General features: G+C 45.5%; 1 protein-coding gene across 6 annotated transcripts in view; it reads left to right on the top strand.

Moving 5' to 3' along the window:
• The window catches only part of FRMD4A (FERM domain containing 4A), a 751780-nt gene that overhangs the window by 591896 nt on the left and 138578 nt on the right, over positions 1–21306 (top strand). For all 6 annotated transcript variants that reach the window (XM_063926906.1, XM_063926905.1, XM_063926903.1 and 3 more), the window contains exon 7: positions 1288–1310. In XM_063926906.1, the coding sequence (XP_063782976.1) occupies positions 1288–1310 (23 nt within the window). The remainder of the gene's footprint in view (positions 1–1287; positions 1311–21306) is intronic.

The following is a 21306-nucleotide window of genomic DNA, read 5'->3' as shown; positions in this document are numbered from 1 at the left end:
CTAGACTGGTAATGCAAAAAACTGGGTGGACAAAGAGTGTGTTGTTCCCCAGTTTTTTTCATATAATCAGCACTAGGAAACAAAGAGGGGAGACCAGCCTGTGGGTCCCCTACCATCATTCCACCAGCCCTAGGCCATTTGGAACCATGGCTGACTACCCAAGAGGTATTGGTCCAGCAAAAAAACGTGTGGGCCCCACCTCCTGATTACAGAGAGCTTTAGTGCCAATAGCACTATAGCTATTCCCCCAGACCCCAGTAGGTTTGGGGTTAATAAAGTGTTAATAATAGTCATAATAGTGTCAGTTAGTAGAAGCCGTGCTAAAACATAAAGTATAGTAAGACTGCAAGCTGTTGTCATTTAAAAAAAAAAGTCTCAGTACCGACAAGTTAATTCACTTTTTTTTTTTTTATATATATTTTGCTTTCTTTAGAAACCACAGAGTGAACAACAAACAATTGCTTCCTATAAAAACATAGCAGTGGCTTTATAACCTGCCAAAACAAATAAATGCAAATATCGACTGCTACAGCATGAAGAGAAAGGAAACTGTGGCTGGAGCTAAATCGGTATCCGGATTATAGGTGGACAGTTAAAAGTTTGACAAGCAATAGGTCGACATCAAATGGTCGGTATGCATATGGTCAATGTGGTTAAAATGTCGACATGTTGAAATGCTTGACATGACAATGGTCCATTTTTAGGACTTTTTCATACTTTACCATCCACGTGGACTACGATCGGGACTAGTAACCTGAGCGGAGCGGAGCGAGGTTCCTTGCCCGAAGCATGGCGAGTGAAGCGAGCCATGTGAGGGGATGTAGTACACTAATTGGGAGTCCACGTACTGGATGGGAAATTTTGACAACAAAAAAACATCAAAAACTCATGTCAACTTTTTCATGTGCTGACCATTTCTGTGTCGAACCTTTTGACCTTGTTGACCATTTGGCGTCTACCTAGGCATTGTCAACCTTCTGACTGTTGACCCTTTAATCCATAACCACCTAAATCTGTACTGCCGAGTGATCACTAAGGATACACTGGCCTACCACAGGTTCTCCAGCTAATGGCATTAACATTGTACAAAGAAACAGCACTGGACAAACATTTATTGGGCCTCAGTTTTATATCTGCCAAAAAAAAGATTTATTCATTAGCTGTAAATATAAAGGCTGATAGTAATTGTACTTACAAGGCCATATAAACAATTCTGAATATATTTAAGATGAGACAATCAAAAATGGGTTTCATTAATCATGTTTTTTTTGTTTGTTTCTCTTTTAGGAAGCAAAAGGAGATTTTTCAAGGTATGACTACAGTCCCACTGTCTCCATAATTATTTTCTATAAGTGATTGCAGGTATATATTGTTTAAGGGGTGGCAGCTTTGTAATAGACTGACTGCTTTTTGCACAGTCAGCAAGTGTTAGGATGACAGCATAGATACGTATGTACAGTGACTTATCTGTGGCTGATCACACCCAAGGCATAACACTTTACTATAAGAATTAAAATGGAACATAAGGAAGGCCCAAACACGGCCTCCTCATGGCACATAATAACCCCACATGAATAGACTCGCTGGTGTGGTCAATTTCCTTTCCATATTGCATTCTATTCAGACTTTCTAATAATTTTACATTTGTTCATTCCCACTTTGCTGTAAAACATATTTATGCAACATCCACATCTCCTGGCCACATTGTCCTTGTAAAGCATTCAGCATTTTCTAGATTCATTGTCATTTATGATGCTTTTTTCTCCTTGACATTATTATTTTTATGATCAGTTATCGTTTTTCTTTATGTAGGACCAATGTATTTATGGTCTAAAGCACAGGTTCTCAAACTCGGTCCTCAGGACCCCACACAGTGCATGTTTTCCAGGTCTCCTCACAGAACCGCAAGTGAAATAATTAGCTCCACCTGTGGACCTTTTAAAATGTGTCAGTGAGTAATTAATACACCTGTGCACCTGCTGGGTTACCTGCAAAACATGCACTGTGTGGGGTCCTGAGGACCGAGTTTGAGAACCTGTGGTCTAAAGGAATACAGTTGCCTGTACAGTTTTCTGTGGACGGATGTAATTAATCTCATGTAATCAGATGATATCATTAGATTAAATTGCAGCACTTCAATAATTTCATACTAGAGCAACCAGATGTATTTTACGGGATGTAGTAACGATACAGGTGGTCGGGATCCCGGCGGTCAGCATCCCGACGAGAGGGGCCGAGGGCTATTCCCACTCGTGGGTGTCCATGAAACCCACAGAGTGGGAATAGAACCTGTGGCGAGCGCAGGTTTGTTGACCGCCGGGATCCCGTACCCAACGCGTATTTTACATAGTATTAACAAATGTGAGGAATGTAATAAAGGTATTACTTCTGTTACCTTATAATCTGATTAGAGGGTTGCAGGGACCCGCTATGGGAAGTGCACTGTTGAAATGTCACAACTACTAATATACACCAGTTGTGCAATATATAGCATGCCTACAGCAGAACTGACATGTTTATGATATTTATATCCAATGAGTTTATGTCATTATTCCCAAGAGGTTTTCGATATAGTAGTGCAGGTACCAGTAATGGAAATTGCACTTAGAAATCACATAACCAATAATACTTTATCCTGTTCTGGTGAAGAGTAACAACTTTTCTAACGATACATTATCATGGTGCCTGATAGTACAATGCAGACATTGCTAATTGTATTTCAACTTTACTAATACCTTTACAGAGGAAACTATGAGTGGGAACTGATTTAGAGCCATAGAAATGCTAACTATACATACACGCCTTATATCTCATTGACCTTACATAGGGGAAGGCAACCTGCAGTACTCCAGCTGCTGTCCAACCTCACATCCTAACATGCACTGTTACAGGTTTGCTGTTAGGCATACTTGCCTACTTTATTGAATTCCTCTACGGAGATGCCCGGAGAGGAGAAGCAGGTGGGCCACGCCAGGGGGCAGGGCCGGATTCATTGTGTCATTAGGTCTTGTCCCCTCTCAGAGAAACTGTCTCCATTGGAGTGTATTTGCGTAGGGGTGGGGCTAAAATTACGCGATTAGCCTATAATGGCATCAATAGAACCCCCACCCCCTCCACCAGGACCTCAGTTTTGCTGTGTTTATTTCCCCTTTCTACCCACAAGAAGGTCCACAGGTGGAGCTAATTATGTCACTTGTGATTCTGTGAGGAAACCTGGAAAACATGCACTGTGTGGGGGCGCTGAGTACCGAGTTTGAGAACCTGTGATATAAAGCAAGTGTTATTTTGCTCAATTTATATTGGGGGTACATAAAAATGGGTATTAGTATATATTTGGGTCATTTTAAGCCACTTTAAAAAAAAAAAAAACTTCCACAAAAACGATTACTCCCACCTTCAAACCTAAAAACACTTGTCCCACTCATAAAGCATAGAGGAAAAAAAATCACTGCACTCAGAGAAGGGCAATTAATAGAATATATACATATCAAATTGTGTTGTCTCCCATGAATGAAACAGACTCGGTGAAGCTCAATAATATAAAAATAAGTTTATATATAAATAGATAGATTAACAAACAACAATATCACACGTATAAAATAGTAAACAAGCTTTAAGTTTGCAAACTTTAAATACATTAGTATCTCATATAGGCAACTGCTATTGGGTATAGTCTCCAGGTTGCTGGGCGACAAAACCGGTTGACGCTTACTCCATCTGTCCGCTTCTCCCGCTGTCGGATTCGTCACTCTCTGCTCTCCAGCTTCATCAACGCTGCATACATGTGGACTTTCCCTGACGGATCTCCTGCCTCTCAGTGTGGAGCAGCATACACTGGCTATACGGCAGTGGATGGCATTACCTGTTGTATCCAGCTCTGCACTCTACCCGGATAAATTACGGAAAGTGCAAACACACAGAGAGCGCAGAAAGCATTCAGCTTTTAAAAACGGTGCAGCATACCTTTTTCCAATAGGATATCACCGCAAGTGAATTTTGCAAAGGACCCTGGATTACTACAACACAGGAACCAGCACAGTGGTAAATATCTATACGGCAGTGAACGGCATTACCTGTTGTATCCAGCTCTGCACTCTACCCGGATAAATTACGGAAAGTGCAAACACACAGAGAGCGCAGAAAGCATTCAGCTTTTAAAAACGGCGCAGCATACCTTTTTCCAATAGGATATCACCGCAAGTGAATTTTGCAAAGGACCCTGGATTACTACAACACAGGAACCAGCACAGTGGTAAATATCTATTCGTTTCTGTGGCTGCATGCCGCTTTTAACCCACTAACCACCAAATGCATGTACTTTTGAGAGCTTAACAAGTAGCGGAGTTCATTGTACTAACCCCACTGGGATGCCAGTGAGAGAGTAATCAATTGTCTTGGGAGAGACTGTTATTTTAATGTCTATCAATTTATACTAATTGGCACTGGATAACACATGTGCTGCAGCATTATACCCAATAGCAGTTGCCTATATGAGATACTAATGTATTTAAAGTTTGCAAACTTAAAGCTTGTATACTATTTTATATATATGATATTGTGGTTTGTGAATCTATCTATTCATATATAAACTAATTTTTATAGTATTGAGCTTCACCGAGTCTATTTCATTCATGGGAGACAACACAATTTGATATTTATATATTTTTTTAATTGCCCTTCTCTGAGCGCAGTGATTTTTTCTGCTGCGGGGTACACTGGGCTCCACATGAAAGACATAGGGGGTGTAGAGTAGGATCTTGATCCGAGGCACCAACAGGCTGAAAAGCTTTGACTGTTCCCAGAATGCATAGCGCCGCCTCCTCTATAACCCCGCCTCCCTGCACAGGAGCTCAGTTTTGTAGTTGGTGCCGCAGATAGCAGGCACATAACAGAGGGGCTGCTTTGAGCAGCCCTAAGAAGAGCTTTTTGAGAAAAATATAGCAGCTGTGGGCTCTGGTTCTGGGGGCTCCTTGCCCCCCAGTGGGACTGTGGCAACGGAGGTACATAATGACCCACCGTGGGCTGCTTTTTCCAAGCTTCTATATACGCTAGTTAATAAACTAACACCCCCTATGGGACACCCTATGCCGGTGCAACCGTATGTGGTCCCTGCAGCTAATCCGCCGTGGGCGGACGATTTATCTGCTCAATTGAAGAAGTTGAACCAGTCCCTGACTACTAAAAAGTCTGACCCTCGCTCGCCTAAGTCCAAGGGGTCCTCTAAGCGAGCTCTTATCTCCTCACAATCCACTGCTGTCACTGACACCTCGTCTGATGAAGATGGCACTTACACTGACCCCACAGATTCTGGCTCAGGTACTGCTGATGGGGAGGGTAATTCACATGTGGATGTGCCTAATCTTTTGGAGGCTATTAAATTAATTTTACAGATTACGGATGATCCCGTGCCATCCGTCCCTCCTAAGAAACCAGATAGGTTCAAACGTCAGAAGGTGGTTAAACAAGTTTTACCTCACTCTGACCACCTAGTGGATATACGTCAGGAACCCTGGGGAAACCCGGGTAAGAAGTTCGTGCCTCAAAAGAAGATGCTGGCTCGCTATCCCCTCGCGCCAGAGCTGTCTAAAAATTGGGAAACGCCTCCTCCAGTAGACTCACATGTAGCTAGGATGGTGGTTTCCTCAGCTCTACCTGTCACTACCGTCACGTCTCTAAAAGAGCCTACGGATAAACGTGTGGAGGGTTGTCTGAAAGCGATTTACACCCTCACGGGTACTGCACAAAGGCCCACTATTGCAGCTAGGGAGGCCAATCCCAGGCAGTTTTTTCAGTCCCGGGATTCGGGATTGAAAAACGCTCAATCCCGGGATTGCAGTAGGGAGCAGGGAGAGTGGCAGTGGAGGGCAGTGGAAATGAGTGTAGGGAGCACGGCGGCTGTAGGGAGCAGCGCTGAAGGGTGGGTGTAGTGTAGGGACTAGGGAGCAGCACTGGAGGGTGGATGTAGTGTAGGGACTAGGGAGCAGCGCTGGAGGGTGTAGGAAGCGGAGCGGGAGGGAGGCTGAAGCGAGCACCACAGTGAGGGAGGGTTGGTGTCAGTAAAACTACACTTACTATTAGACGGGCGGCAGGCGGCAGCCATGGACAAGACGTGCTGAGCGCGCCGGAGGCCTTTCAAATTGTAGTGCTGGCCATCAGCCAGTCAGAACGGGCAGTCCGGCAGCCAATCAGGAGCCGCTGCGGCCGCTTCCCTGATTGGCCGCCGGTCCACCAGCTGTGATTGGCTGGCGGCCGGCGCTACATTTGAAATGCCGCCGCGGTCTGTGTACATGGCTGCCGCCTGCCTAATACTGCCGCCCGCCTAATAGTAAGTTACTTACACCAACCCTCCCTCGCATGCGCAATGCAATCCCGTGAATCCCGGGATTGGAGGCTCCAATCCCGGGATTCAAATCCCGGCATTTTTGGGCCTAAATCCCGGGATTTCGCCGATCCCGATCCCGGGATTGGCCTCCCTAATTGCAGCAACATGGGCTGCAGAGGCTATTGAAGCATGGGCCTTGGAGTTAGAAGCTGAAATCTCTTCTGACCATGCTAGACAATGCTTGTCATATATTATCACAGCTTCTTGCTATATTAAAGAGGCAGCTTCTGATGCCGGTATCTTAGCAGCCAAGGCCTCTACTACATCAGTCCTGGCTCGCCGGATATGGTGGCTGAGATCCTGGTCTGTGGATCTGGACTCTAGAAAACCCCCGGAGGTACTCCCTTTCAAGGGAGATATTCTGTTTGGGGAGGACTTAAATAAGATAGTGGCTGACTTGGCTACTGCCAAAACTGCCTGTCTGCCAAGTACCGCTCCTTCTGTGTCGAAGGCTAAAGATACTTCCTTTCGCCCCTTTCGTCCTTCAGGTAAAGCAAAAGGTCAGGCGTACAACAAGCAGGCCCGCACTTCCAAACCTGGTAAACCGAAGCCCAAAAGAGCCTGGGCAGCCCGTCAGCCAGCTTCCAAGACCGATAAGCCTGCCGCATGACGGGGCGGGCCTCCCCCTGGGGGATCCCAGGGTGGGAGGCCGGCTTCTAGGGTATACCCAGGAATGGTTGAAGACCACTTCAGATGCCTGGGTACGGGAAGTCGTCACTCGAAGTTACGCCATAGCCCTCATCGATTTTGCCGGACAGATGTCCCGTTGGACCAGACAAAGGCAAACACTCTACATTCGGTGGTACAGACCCTCCTGGATACAGGAGTCGTAGTACAGGTGCCTCTTGCGCAGAGGAGCCGGGGGTACTATTCTCCGCTGTTTCTAGTCCCGAAACCGATTGGATCCTCCCGGCCCATTCTCAACCACAAGGCATTGAACAGGTTTGTGAAGGTTTCCAAGTTCCGTATGGAAACCCTTCGCTCTATAGTTCTGGCCTTGGAACCTGGGGACTACATGGTCTCCCTGGACATACAGGATGCTTACCTGCATATTCCTATAGCAGCGTCACATCAGCAATACCTGAGGTTTGCGATTGGCAACCTCCATTACCAGTTTTGGGCGTTACCTTTTGGTTTAACTACGGCTTCGCGAGTCTTCACCAAAGTCACGGCGGTGATGACGGTGGTACTCCGCCGTCAAGGGGTCAGGATACTGCCGTATCTGGACGACTTGTTAATCCTGGCAAATTCCCCAGAACTTCTCCTACGTCATCTGGATATGGCTGTCCGGTTTCTACAAGCCCACGGGTGGCTCATCAACTGGAAAAAATCCTCCCTGGTCCCTGCTCAGAGCATGGTGCACCTGGGAGCGCTATTGGACACTCACAACCAGAGGTTGTTCTTGTCTCAGGAGAAAGTCCTGAAGCTTCAGGACAGGATTCGTTGCTTCCTTTCTCGTCCGCAAGTGTTGATACATTCGGCCATGTAGTTGCTGGGCCCCATGGTGTCAGCATTTGACATGGTGGAGTATGCTCAATTCCATTCTCGCTCCCTCCAGAAGCTGATTCTAGCCAAGTGGGACGGCCTGCCTCACCGGATCAGGTCTCACATGATCTCATTGACTCCGGAGGTCCGTCTGTCGCTGCTCTGGTGGCTCAAGGACCGACAATTGTGCAGGGGCCGTCCCTTCTGGATATCCAACTGGGTCCTGTTGACGACAGATGCCAGTCTAAGAGGTTGGGGCGCGGTGTTGGAGCAACACTCCCTTCAAGGTCGGTGGACTAAGGAGGAATCCCTCCTCCCAATCAACAGTCTGGAATTGCGGGCGGTCTTCAATGCGTTGAACCTGGCCCAGCATTTAATTCAGAACCGTCCTGTTCAAGTACAGTCGGACAACGCCACCACAGTGGCTTACATAAATCATCAAGGCGGCACTCAAAGCCGTTTGGCAATGAAGGAAGTCTCACGGATTCTACATTGGGCGGAACGCCATCTACCGGCCATATCGGAAATATTCATTCCGGGAGTCCTGAATTGGTAAGCAGACTTTCTCAGTCGTCAGGACGTACATGCCGGCGAGTGGGGCCTCCATCCAGAAGTGTTTCAACTCCTAGTGGAAAAGTGGGGCCTTGCAGACGTAGATCTGATGGCGTCTCGACACAATCACAAGGTTCCGGTCTTCGGAGCAAGGACAAGGGATCCTCAAACAGCATTCGTGGATGCACTGGCGGTGCTGTGGAGGTTTCGGCTGCCGTACGTGTTCCCTCCGGTGTCACTCCTGCCCAGGGTAATTCGGAAGTTCAAGCAAGAAAGAGGAATTCTGCTTCTCATAGCTCCAGCGTGGCCCAGACGGCACTGGTTCTCAGACCTGCAGGGCCTATCGTCGGAGCATCCAATTCTACTTCCGCAACGCCCAGACCTCCTCGTTCAGGGCCCCTGTGTCTACCAGGACTTAGCCCGGCTGTCTTTGACGGCGTGGCTCTTGAAGCTTCCGTCTTAAAGGCTAAAGGGTTTTCTGAGGCGGTCATTCAAACTATGTTGCGGGCCCGGAAACCGGCTTCTGCTCGGATTTACTATAAGGTCTGGCATTCTTACTTTGTTTGGTGTGCATCTAACAATTATGACGCTTCCAAGTATAGTACAGCCAAGTTGTTGGCCTTTCTTTAGCAGGGCCTGGACTTAGGCCTGCGTCTAGCCTCCCTCAAGGTTCAAATATCTGCCTTGTCGGTGTGGTTTCAGAGAAAGATTGCAAACTTACCTGATGTGCATACCTTCACTCAGGGTGTGTTGCGTATCCAACCTCCCTATGTCCCGCCTGTGGCTCCTTGGGACTTGTCAGTGGTTTTGGAGGCATTACATGAGTCTCCGTTTGAATCTCTTGGTTCAGCTGAGCTTAAGTGGCTTTCCCTTAATGTGGTGTTTCTGCTGGCTATTGCTTCAGCTAGAAGAGTGTCGGATTTGGGTGCCTTGTCTTGTAGTTCCCCATATCTGATATTTCACCGTGACCGGGCGGTTCTTAGGACTTGTCCCGGATATTTACCTAAGGTGGTTTCTTCGTTCCACCTTAACCAGGAGATCGTGGTTCCGGCACTTGTTTCTCCTGATCTGTCTACCAAATTGCGGTCTTTGGATGTGGTACGGGCTCTCCGTATCTATGTGAACAAAACTGCTTCTATTAGGAAATCTGATTCTCTCTTTGTGCTGTTTGGATTTCACAAACGGGGCTGGCCTGCTCACAAGCAAACTTTGGCCAGATTGATTAGAATGGTGATTGCATATGCTTATGTGATGGCTGGTCTATCAGCTCCTACTCACATTACGGCCCATTCTACTCGGTCTGTTGGACCTTCTTGGGCGGCCCGCCGTGATGCGACCCTGTGCAAGGCGGCTACAGTATCGAAGGCATAGAACCTTATGAACGTGTTCACTGAGGACCCTCAGTGAACACGTTCATAAGGTTCTATGCCTTCGATACTGCCGCTTCCCAGGATGCTTCCTTTGGACGCCGGATTCTTGTGCCCGCTACAGTGCGTCCCCTCCCATAAGGAACTGCTTTAGGACATCCCCTATGTCTTTCCTTGTTGAAGCCCAGTGTACCCCGCAGCAGAAAACGAGTTTTATGGTAAGAACTTACCTTTGTTAAAACTCTTTCTGCAAGGTACACTGGGCTCCACAAGGCGCCCACCCTGACGCACTTAGCTTCTTTGGGTTGGTATGGCATTAGCCGCTGACACTTCTCCTGTCGTGAGAGTGTGGTGTATGTGGCTACTAACCGTTGTCGTCTCTTTTCCTGCTACGGCATTGGGCTGGTTAACTAAAAACTGAGCTCCTGTGCGGGGAGGCGAGGTTATAGAGGAGGCGGCGCTATGCATTCTGGGAACAGTTAAAGATTTTCAGCCTGTTGGTGCCTCGGATCAAGATCCTACTCTACACCCCCTATTTCTTTCCTTGTGGAGCCCAGTGTACCTCGCTGAAAGAGTTTAAAAAAAGGTAAGTTCTTACCATAAAACTCGTTTTTCTATATATCTAGTGTTCCTATACAGCTTAGCCAACTGTGTTCATTTTGCAGCTAGAGAAGTATTTATTATTAAATTCAATTAAAGCGCCAGGTAGTAAACAGTCAGTGACCACGGTCCCAGTTTGTTTACACATTTTTTCCACTCATAAAGCACCCCAATATACCTGTCCCATACCTTGCTTGTACCCCAATTTACATTATTTTGCATTTTTTTACCACAAAAATGAAATGTCATTATTGGCCAATTTAAAAGAATTAAAAACGTGTAAGTGCTTAATTAGTCATTTAGAGGGGTATACCAGGGGTTCTGAACCAAATCTCAACATTTTCACCTTAAAATAGTGATTTTCCCCAACTTTTCACCCGCTGAGAGGTGGTGAAGTGAAATTTGCGGTAAACCTATGGAGAATTATCGCCGGAAATTATCACAGAGAATAGACTAGTGGTTCATTATGAGCCACGGTAAAAGCCCCATTTTTACAGTGAAATGGGTTATTGCCACTAATTGAATTCCGGGAGGTCACATACAACCAGGTGCCATGTGTATTTTACACATTCATTAGTTAGGATGCACAATTCATATGTGCAATTGCTACAGTACAAGCATGCTTTTGATATAATTGCAGTGCAACCGAACAGCATATGTGTTTACTGTATGTGTGACTCGGCAAACTTACCGTAAATGTGGAATGAATGTTTTGCTCATTTTTCAGGGAAATATCTGCTTGTCTTCTATAATAGAATTTCTTAGCATTACATCACTCCGCTCCAGACATTTTATTATTATTATTATTATCATTTATTTATATGGCGCCACAAGGGTTCCGCAGCGCCCAATTACAGAGTACATATGCACATAATCAAAACAGTGACTTACAGTTGAAATCAATTTTGGACAAGTACAGGGTAACTAAGCATAACTACACCAGTAAATGACAGAGATAAGTTCCAGGTGGCCCAAAAACTGTGATTTGGGCAGTTGAGAATTATTAAAGAAGAAAAGGGTGAGCACATGAGGGAAGAGGGCCCTACTCGTGAGAGCTTACATTCTAGGGGTATATTGCAAGCAATATACTATATTGTAACTAACCTTACAACTTTTAGATTTGTTAAATTGATTTGCGGCAACAGTGCAAACATGAGAAGGTGGTTTTACAGCAGTAAACACCCCACTACACAGCTGTGACGTTTGCATGAATGGAAATATGGGCCTATGGTAACAGTAAAAAGAAATTGAAGTAACATTTGTATTATGTCTACCAGACCTGCTATTCCAAAAATATAGGGACAGTATGTGGGTATACATCTACACTGCTCAAAAAAATAAAGGGAACACTTAAACAACACAATGTAACTCCGAGTCAATCACACTTCTGTGAAATCAAACTGTCCACTTAGGAAGCAACACTGATTGACAATCAATTTCACATGCTGTTGTGCAAATGGAATAGACAACAGGTGGAAATTATAGGCAATTAGCAAGACACTCCCAATAAAGGAGTTGTTCTGCAGGTGGTGACCACAGACCATTTCTCAGCTCCTATGCTTTCTGGCTGATGTTTTGGTCACTTTTGAAAGCTGGCGGTGCTTTCACTCTAGTGGTAGCATGAGACGGAGTCTACAACCCACACAAGTGGCTCAGGTAGTGCAGCTCATCCAGGATGGCACATCAATGCGAGCTGTGGCAAGAAGGTTTGCTGTGTCTGTCAGCATAGTGTCCAGAGCATGGAGGTGCTTCCAGGAGACAGGCCAGTACATCAGGAGACGTGGAGGAGGCCGTAGGAGGGCAACAACCCAGCAGCAGGACCGCTACCTCCGCCTTTGTGCAAGGAGGAACAGGAGGACCACTGGCAGAGCCCTGCAAAATGACCTCCAGCAAGCCACAAATGTGCATGTGTCTACTCAAACGATCAGAAACAGACTCCATGAGGGTGGTATGAGGGCCCGACGTCCACAGGTGGGGGTTGTGCTTACAGGCCAGCACCGTGCAGGACGTTTGGCATTTGCCAGAGAACACCAAGATTGGCAAATTCGCCACTGGCGCCCTGTGCTCTTCACAGATGAAAGCAGGTTCTCACTGAGCACATGTGACAGACGTGACAGAGTCTGGAGATGCCAAGGAGAACGTTCTGCTGCCTGTAACATCCTCCAGCATGACCGGTTTGGCAGTGGGTCAGTAATGGCGTGGGGTGGCATTTCTTTGGGGGGCCGCACAGCCCTCCATGTGCTCACCAGAAGTAGCCTGACTGCCATTAGGTACCGAAATGAGATCCTCAGACCCCTTGTGAGACCATATGCTGGTGCGGTTGGCCCTGGGTTCCTCCTAATGCAAGACAATGCTAGACCTCATGTGGCTGGAGTGTGTCAGCAGTTCCTGCAAGACAAAGGCATTGATGCTATGGACTGGCCCGCCCATTCCCCAGACCTGAATCCAATTGAGCATATCTGGGACATCATGTCTCGCTCCATCCACCACAGACTGTCCAGGAGTTGGCGGATGCTTTAGTCCAGGTCTGGGAGGAGATCCCTCAGGAGACCATCCGCCACCTCATCAGGAGCATGCCCAGGCATTGTAGGGAGGTCATACAGGCACGTGGAGGCCACACACACTACTGAGCCTCATTTTGACTTGCTTTAAGGACATTACATCAAAGTTGGATCAGCCTGTAGTGTGTTTTTCCACTTTCATTTTGAGTGTGACTCCAAATCCAGACTTCCATGGGTTAATAAATTTGATTTCCATTGATAATTTTTGTGTGATTTTGTTGTCAGCACATTCAACTATGTAAAGAACAAAGTATTTAATAAGAATATTTCATTCATTCAGATCTAGGATGTGTTATTTTAGTGTTCCCTTTATTTTTTTGAGCAGTGTATATACAGTATGTGCATAGGTGTATTTGTGGAGAAAGAAATAAACTACACGAGTACATTTTTCTGGTTGTTAAATGAAGCCTATTTATTCTTCAGCAATGCATATGCCAGTGCGAGGTCGGTTACAGCCATGTGTTTACAACTACAGTACAATGAAAAACTTGGACAACACTAACACATTCATCTTGGAACTGTGTTTGGTGCAGAGGCGGAACTACCGCCAGTGCAACCAGTGCGTTGCACTGGGGCCCGCCACTGTCCAGGGGCCCAAAGCATGTAATGAGTCAAACTGACTCATTACATGCCGCTGTGTGCTGCGGGCAACCGCTGCCCGCAGCACACAGCCGCCCGGACAGAGAGGAGAGGAGCGCAGTGGTACGGCGGAGAGAGGGTGGAGGAGGGAGCCGCAGCAGCGTTTACTACTGGTTGAGGCGCTGCTGCTGCTGTCCCTCTGCTTCACTATAGGCTGTCTTCCGAGAACAGCCTATAGTGAAGCAGAGGGGCAGCAGCAGCAGCGCCTCCACCAATAACACAGCGCTGCTGCGGCTCCCTCCTCCTCCTCCTCCTTCTCTCCTGCCCGGGAATCGTGACCGAGGAGCCTGAGCCAGCGGAGAGGGTAAGTATAATTCATTCATTCTTTCTTTCTTTCTTTCTTTCTTTCTTTCTTTCTTTCTTTCTTTCTTTCTTTCCTTCCATGTACAAAGAGGGGGACTGCCTGCCGCAATGTGTAAAAATGGGGGACTGCCTGCCGGAATGTGTAAAAAGGGGGAATCTGCCTGCCGCAATGTGTAAAAAGGGGGAATCTGCTTGCCGCAATGTGTAAAAAGGGGGAATCTGCTTGCCCCAATGTGTAAAAAGGGGGAATCTGCCTGCCGCTATGTGTAAAAAGGGGGAATCTGCCTGACGTAATGTGTAAAAAGGGGACGCTGTCTGCCGTTATGTGTAAAAAGGGCACGCTGTCTGCCGCTATGTGTAAAAAGTGTACGCTGTCTGCCGCTATGTTTAACAAGGGCACGCTGTCTGCCGTTATGTGTAAAAAGTGTACGCTGTCTGCCGCTATGTGTAACAAGGGCACGCTGTCTGCCGTTATGTGTAAAAAGGGGACGCTGTTTGCCGCAATGTGTAAAAAGGAAGAATCTGCCTGCCGTAATGTGTAAAAAGGGCTATGCTGTCTGCCGTAATGTGTAACAAGGGCACACTATCTACCGTAATGTGTAAAAAGGGGACGCTGTCTGCCGTTATGTGTAAAAAAGGCACGCTGTCTGCCGTTATGTGTAAAAAGTGTACGCTGTCAGCCGCTATGTTTAACAAGGGCACGCTGTCTGCCGTTATGTGTAAAAAGTGTACGCTGTCTGCCGCTATGTGTAACAAGGGCACGCTGTCTGCCGTTATGTGTAAAAAGTGTACGCTGTCTGCCGTTATGTGTAAAAAGGGGACGCTGTCTGCCGCTATGTTTAACAAGGGCACGCTGTCTGCCGTTGTGTAAAAAGTGTACACTGTCTGCCGCTATGTGTAACAAGGGCACGCTGTCTGCCCTTATGTGTAAAAAGTGTACGCTGTCTGCTGCTATGTGTAAAAAGTGCATGCTGTCTGCCGCTATGTGTAAAAAGTGCATGCTGTCTGCCGCTATGTGTAAAAAGGGCACGCTGTCTGCCGTAATGTGTAAAAAGGGGATACTGTCTGTTGTAATGTGTAAAAAGAGGAATCTGTCCGCCGTAAGGTGTAAAAGGGTCTCTACCTGGTGTAGTGGTGCTACTGTGCGGCGTAATTTGAATAATGGAGACTACTGTGCACTGTTTTATGAATTGGTATTATTTTGTGGCCACACCCCTTCCCCACGAAGCCACGCCACTATGTATTTTTGCGCGCACCTACGTCGCGCACTGCCCCTGTTTTGCATGCAGGGGTGGGGCTCCAATGCTGTTTCTTGCACACAGTGCTAAAATGTCTAGTTACGGCACTGTTGCTAGGTATCCATTTCTCTGGCCCTGAGCAGGTCCCCCTCACCAGGTCCTCTCCAGGGGGTGAACTTGGATGGGATGGGGGGCCCAAAGCATTTTGTCGCACCTGGGCCCACCGCTCGCTAGTTCCGCCACTGGTTTGGTGTCTATGTTGCATGCAGAATCTAGCCATGCTTGCCACCCTTACTTTGTGCGGAGGTGGAATGGTAGCATATAGAAGCAGGAAACACAGTATAGCAAACATTGTAAATTGTGTATAATAATATATAATTACCATTAGATGCTTTCCACATAATAACCAATCATGCCTGTTTTCAATCATAGCTTACTTGGAGGGCTCTGTTCTTTCACTATGTGAAATACCCATTGTTTGCAGAAGCTCAGGAATATCATATGTTGTAGATTTTTCATTATTTAACCTTTTAATTTCTGACAAGTCCTGGGAAAGACATGATTGAGGAATACCCAGCTGGTAATGATTTGAATATAATAATCCACAAGTCCTATTTCCTGTACTCTAAAAGCAAAAATCTTAGGGGTGCAACCTTGAGCTTCCCTCTCATTTTCATTGTATCAGATTACATGCTGAAACCAGTGAGCACTGCCATTTCTATATATGAAGTTAAAAGAGATTCCTTTCATAGGCTGTGATGAATAGCAGCCTCAGTAGATGCTTTCAGGACACATTGGGTCTGTTTTAACTTCCAGAAATAGTTCCCAATCATCATTGTTTTATATTAATGGATGTACCTAAGACTTTAGGGGTTATGTAACATAAGCACAAAGAGCACATGTGTGCATGCCATAATGTGTCCAGGAAGAGGGTTACTGTTTGAATGGACATAACAATTACTTACACAATTGACCAATACCAGTGACTAATGGGCCCTACATATTTACTGATTACACGGAAAGATATGAACGTTCTCGTTCATTAATGAACGAGATATTGGGGGTAATTCCAAGTTGATCGCGGCAGGAATTTTGTTAGCAGTTGGGCAAAACCATGTGCACTGCAGGGGAGGCAGATTTAACGTACAGAAAGAGTTAGATTTGCGTGTGGTATGTTCAATCTGCAATCTAATTTGCAGTGTAAAAATAAAGCAGCCAGTATTTACCCTGCACAGAAATAAAATAACCCACCCAAATCTAACTCTTTCTGCACATGGTATATCTGCCTCCCCTGCAGTGCACATGGTTTTGCCCAACTGCTAACAAAATTCCTGCTGCGATCAACTTGGAATTACCCCCACTGTTCATACCTTTCAGTGTTTATGCACCAACGATGAACGATGTGCGGTCTAGTGGACAATATCGTCCATAAAAGCATGCAGGGCTCCCCCCATCACCCGGCACGCGCCATATTGGCCGGCGGCCAATCGGCCAGTGTGTAGGGCCCATAAGGAGTCTATGGGGGTCATTCTGAGTTGATCGCCAGCTGCCGTTGTTTGCAGCGCAGTGATCAGGCTAAAAACTGGCATTTCTGCGCATTCGTATGGACCGCAATGCGCACACGCAACGTACGGGTACAAAGGCCTTTGTGGGTTTGCACAGGTTCTAGCGACGTTTTCATTCGCACTGGCGGCCACAAGAAGATTGCCATGAAATGGGCATTTCTGGGTGTGAACTGACCGTTTTCAGGGAGTGCTTAGAAAAATGCAGGTGTGCCAGGGAAAACGCAGGCGTGGCTGGCCGAACACTGGGCGGGTGTGTGACGTCAAAAGCCAACCCACCAACGTTAGAATCAACGCACATGAACAGTAACTACAGGGCTGGTCTTGTTTTGCACAAAAAGATTTTGCATGCGCTCTGCTGCACAGGCGTTCGCACTTCTGCAAAGCGAAAATACACTCCCCGGTGGGCAGCGACAATGCGTTTGCACGGCTGCTAAAAACTGCTAGCGAGTGATCAACTCGGAATGACCCCTATGTACAAAGCCTTGGAGAGAGAAAGTGGACGGAGACCCACCCACATAACCTTCAGTGCTTCCCTATCTAATTACATCCTCTGTAGAGTATTCATAACATATCTTGTCTTTCTTTAGTCTCACACCCTCCTGACACTTGGATAACTTTGTGGGGTATCATCATACAACCCATTAAGAACCTAGCAATCTGGTGGACCATTAAGCAATAGGTAGCATCTATCCTTGTGTATCTATGCCTATTTCCCTATAGATTGTAAGCTTGCGAGCAGGGCCTTCCTACCTCTATGTCTGTCTGTTTTTACCCAGTTTTGCTCTATTACTGTTGTTCTAATTGTAAAGCGCAACGGAATATGCTGCGCTATATAAGAAACTGTTAATAAATAAATAAAATAAAATATTCAGCTCCTAACTGGCATGTTACAGGCTGTGGACCTTATTCATCTTGGATCACTATTGAGACAAAAATTGCGATTCTCTCAATCCTGCTTCTGCTAAAAATCGTGAAGAGCCGCACAGAAAGGTAAAGGATTGCGATTGTAAAATTGCATAGGCATTGGTAAAATTGCAATACATATGCAGAAATCGAGTACCATCGACAATTGCGGTTGACCCAAGGCTACTCAGAATAATGAGAATGCAGTCGCACCAATGTCATGTTTTTAGTCGCAATCCATTGCAACGGACGTCAAATACACGTCCCGAAAACGGCCATGATCCACCTGCATTTTCCTAAGCACTCCCCACAAACGCCATGTTACCACCCACAAACTGTCACTACCTGTCAATTAAATTGCGATCACAGTTCACTAAATTGTGTTTGCAGTTTAGGATTCGTGCACGTGCAATGCGTTCGCAGCGTATGCACAGTCTGCCGATGATGCCCGATTTGCAATTTTGCAGTTGAAGCTGAATAAGGCCCTGTGTTTGAAAAATGACAGTTAGGAGCTGTTTGGCTGGACTTTGGGGGAGATGTACTAAGCAGTGAACAGAGTGGAGAAGTGAGCCAGTGGAGAAGTTGCCCATGGCAACCAATTAGCATTGAAGTAATATTTATAATTTGCATACTATAAAATTATACAGAGCATCTGAGTGGTTGCCATGGGCAACTTCTCCACTGGCTCACTTTTCCAGTCTTTTAACTGCTTAGTACATCTCCCACTTAGACCCCTAATTAGCATAACTTAGTACAAAACCAGAATGTTGGATTTGAACCCCTAATAGTAAATAAGTAAAACGAGTTGGGTTTAATTCACATATGATCAATGGCAGGCTCCCTTGGTCTATATCTCGTGACCCTTAAATGTTTGTCTATGATTGACTGTTGATTGCTTCTCACATCCTCTGGGTGCCAGCTATGGGTTAAAGTAAAACATCTGCTATGTAAACACTTCATGCTGGTGTTCTGTTCCCCTGATCTAAGGCTTCTCCACAGAGGCAATGTATGGGCCCCTTGCAGGTCCAAGGTATACTTGTAAACATTATTGCGATCTGTAATGTTTTATGATACCCTTTTTATTATGTATTTGCAGCTAGCAGATTAATCACTGTTTTTACTAAAACAAGATTAATGACATTGTACCATCAGTCTTATTGTAATTAAATCCAAAAATCACAGAGTTTAATACTTCATAAACAAGGAATATATCCATATAAGTGAAAGTGCTAAATTAGGTTGGGAAGTCTTTGATTTTACGTTATGATTTATTTATGTATTTTTATTCTACATAAGCTGCTACTGTTTATGTATCATAAAAGTGGACAGTTTATTGATTTATACTGAACTTGAGTTTAATGCAGTTAACAAAACACATCTCCAGTAGTAGGGATTATGGGTCCCTGTTTGCGCTGGCAATGTTACTGAGCAAGCAGTAGCAGAACTCACGCATTGGGTACGGTATGCCAGCGCACGGAATCTGGCAGGGGGGCTCGCCACAGGTTCTATTGCCACACTGTGGGGTGTCATGGACACCCACAAGTGGGAATAGCCCCTTTTTAGCCATGATTCCAGCTATTGACATTGTCAGTAGTCGGGATTCCGGCGTCTGTATCCTGACCGCCGGGATCCCTACTGCCGGCAATGTAACCGCATCCCGAACTCACAACTAGGAGCTACTCTGTAGTCCAGTTTATTGCTATAGCTATAAGGGATCTATTTGCTAATATACATAGTGCCCCTGATCTATCACATTGCTCCGTTTTTGGAATCGAACCACATCATACGTTCAGTAAGTGTGTTTCACATGTATACAAAATATCTAATTTGCATGTATGTTTATTGTTCCTCTGGGTTCTCCATCTCAAATGATTTCTGCGGATTATGACAGGGAGGTGACAGATAAGGAGAAAAGAGTATACTCTTCTGTCTTTCTACATAGACCCTTACGTTACATCATAGAAAAAGCCTATAACATTATTTGTAATATATCAGTCATTACATCAAGCAACCAAGCTGTCTGCCGCCCTCACCTCCTGGTATAGCAGTCAAACTGTAGCCTGTAGCATACTTGCCAACTTTCCCTGTAATAAAGACTGATCTCCCTGGAGAGTCTAGCAATCTCCCTGAGACTGGGACAGGTAGGCACAACACAGTGATTATGTCATCATTTTCTAACCGCCATGGACAAGACACTGGGGAGAAGAGCGAAGACAAAGAAAGGATGTGTGCACACTGCTGACTGCGTGAGTGGCTGTCTGCCCAAAGATGTATGATGAATGACAGGTGATTTGTGTCCAAGGAAATGTGCTTTCTGGTACAACAGAGAAAATAAGAGGTGGTCATATGTTTAATGCACAGTTATGCCTGTGGCAAATCATCTGACGTTACTGGGCTTCTAGGGTAAGGCAGACTGTGCAGGGTCGTCCTGTGACCATTGCAGATTTATACTTACTGTAAAAACTATATACTGTATATATATATATATATATATATATATTTACAGTGGGACTCTAATTTATATGACAAGCCTCTTCAGCGCCGCACACATTGGTGTTGCTTTAACAAATTCTCTGATATTTTTTTTTTCAAAAGTAGGCAGGTATTCCCCCTGCAGTTCTGCCACTGCATACATGCACACATGTGCAAACACAGAATCTGATTGGTTGCTATGGGCAACATCCCCACCTCTGTAAACCTGCATTTTAGTAAATATACCCAGTAGTCTTTATTATTAAAATCAACTTAAATCACATATACAATTAACAGCTTGAGCAGCATGGTCAGATCACATGCAACTGCGCCGTCCCACTGTGTTCCCCAATTGTCCCCAATTTTTGACAAGGAGATCCGTTCTGCAGCTGTACATAATATAATATTGAAATAGTAAAAAAAAAATATTTTTTAAACTACAGTAAATATTATTTTATTTTTTAACATATATGAATGTTTTTGAAGGGAAAAAAGTTAAGTGATTAATGGGGGTAATTCTGAGTTGATCGCAGCAGCAAGAAAGTTAGCAATTGGGCAAAACCATGTGCACTGCAGGGGAGGCCGATATAACATTTGCAGAGAGAGTTAGATTTGGGTGGGTTATTTTATTTCTGTGCAGGGTAATACTGGCTGCTTTATTTTTACACTGCAAATTAGATTGCAGATTGAACACACCACACCCAAATCTAACTCTCTCTGCAAATATTCTATCTGCCCCCCCTGCAGTGCACATGGTTTTGCCCAATTGATAAAAAATTTCCTGCTGCGATCAACTTGGAATTACCCCCCATGTGCACTGCAGGGGGGGCAGATATAACATGTGCAGAGAGAGTTAGTTGGGTGGGTTATTTTATTTCTGTGCAGGGTAAATACTGGCTGCTTTATTTTTACACTGCAAATTAGATTGCAGATTGAACACACCACACCCAAATCTAACTCTCTCTGCACATGTTATATCTGCCTCCCCTGCAGTACACATGGTTTTGCCCAACTGCTAAAAAAAATCCTGCTGCAATCAACTTGGAATTACCCCCCATGTGCACTGCAGGGGGGGCAGATATAACATTTGCAGAGAGAGTTAGATTTGGGTGGGTTATGTTGTTTCTGTGCAGGGTAAATACTGGCTGCTTTATTTTTACACTGCAATTTAGATTTCAGTTTGAGTACACCCCACCCAAATCTAACTCTCTCTGCACATGTTATATCTGCCCATCCTGC

Source organism: Pseudophryne corroboree, chromosome 6 (genome assembly GCF_028390025.1).
Source record: "Pseudophryne corroboree isolate aPseCor3 chromosome 6, aPseCor3.hap2, whole genome shotgun sequence".
Classification (NCBI taxonomy): domain Eukaryota; kingdom Metazoa; phylum Chordata; class Amphibia; order Anura; family Myobatrachidae; genus Pseudophryne; species Pseudophryne corroboree.
Note: the sequence above shows the minus strand (reverse complement) of the source record. Positions and strands in the feature narration are given on the sequence as shown.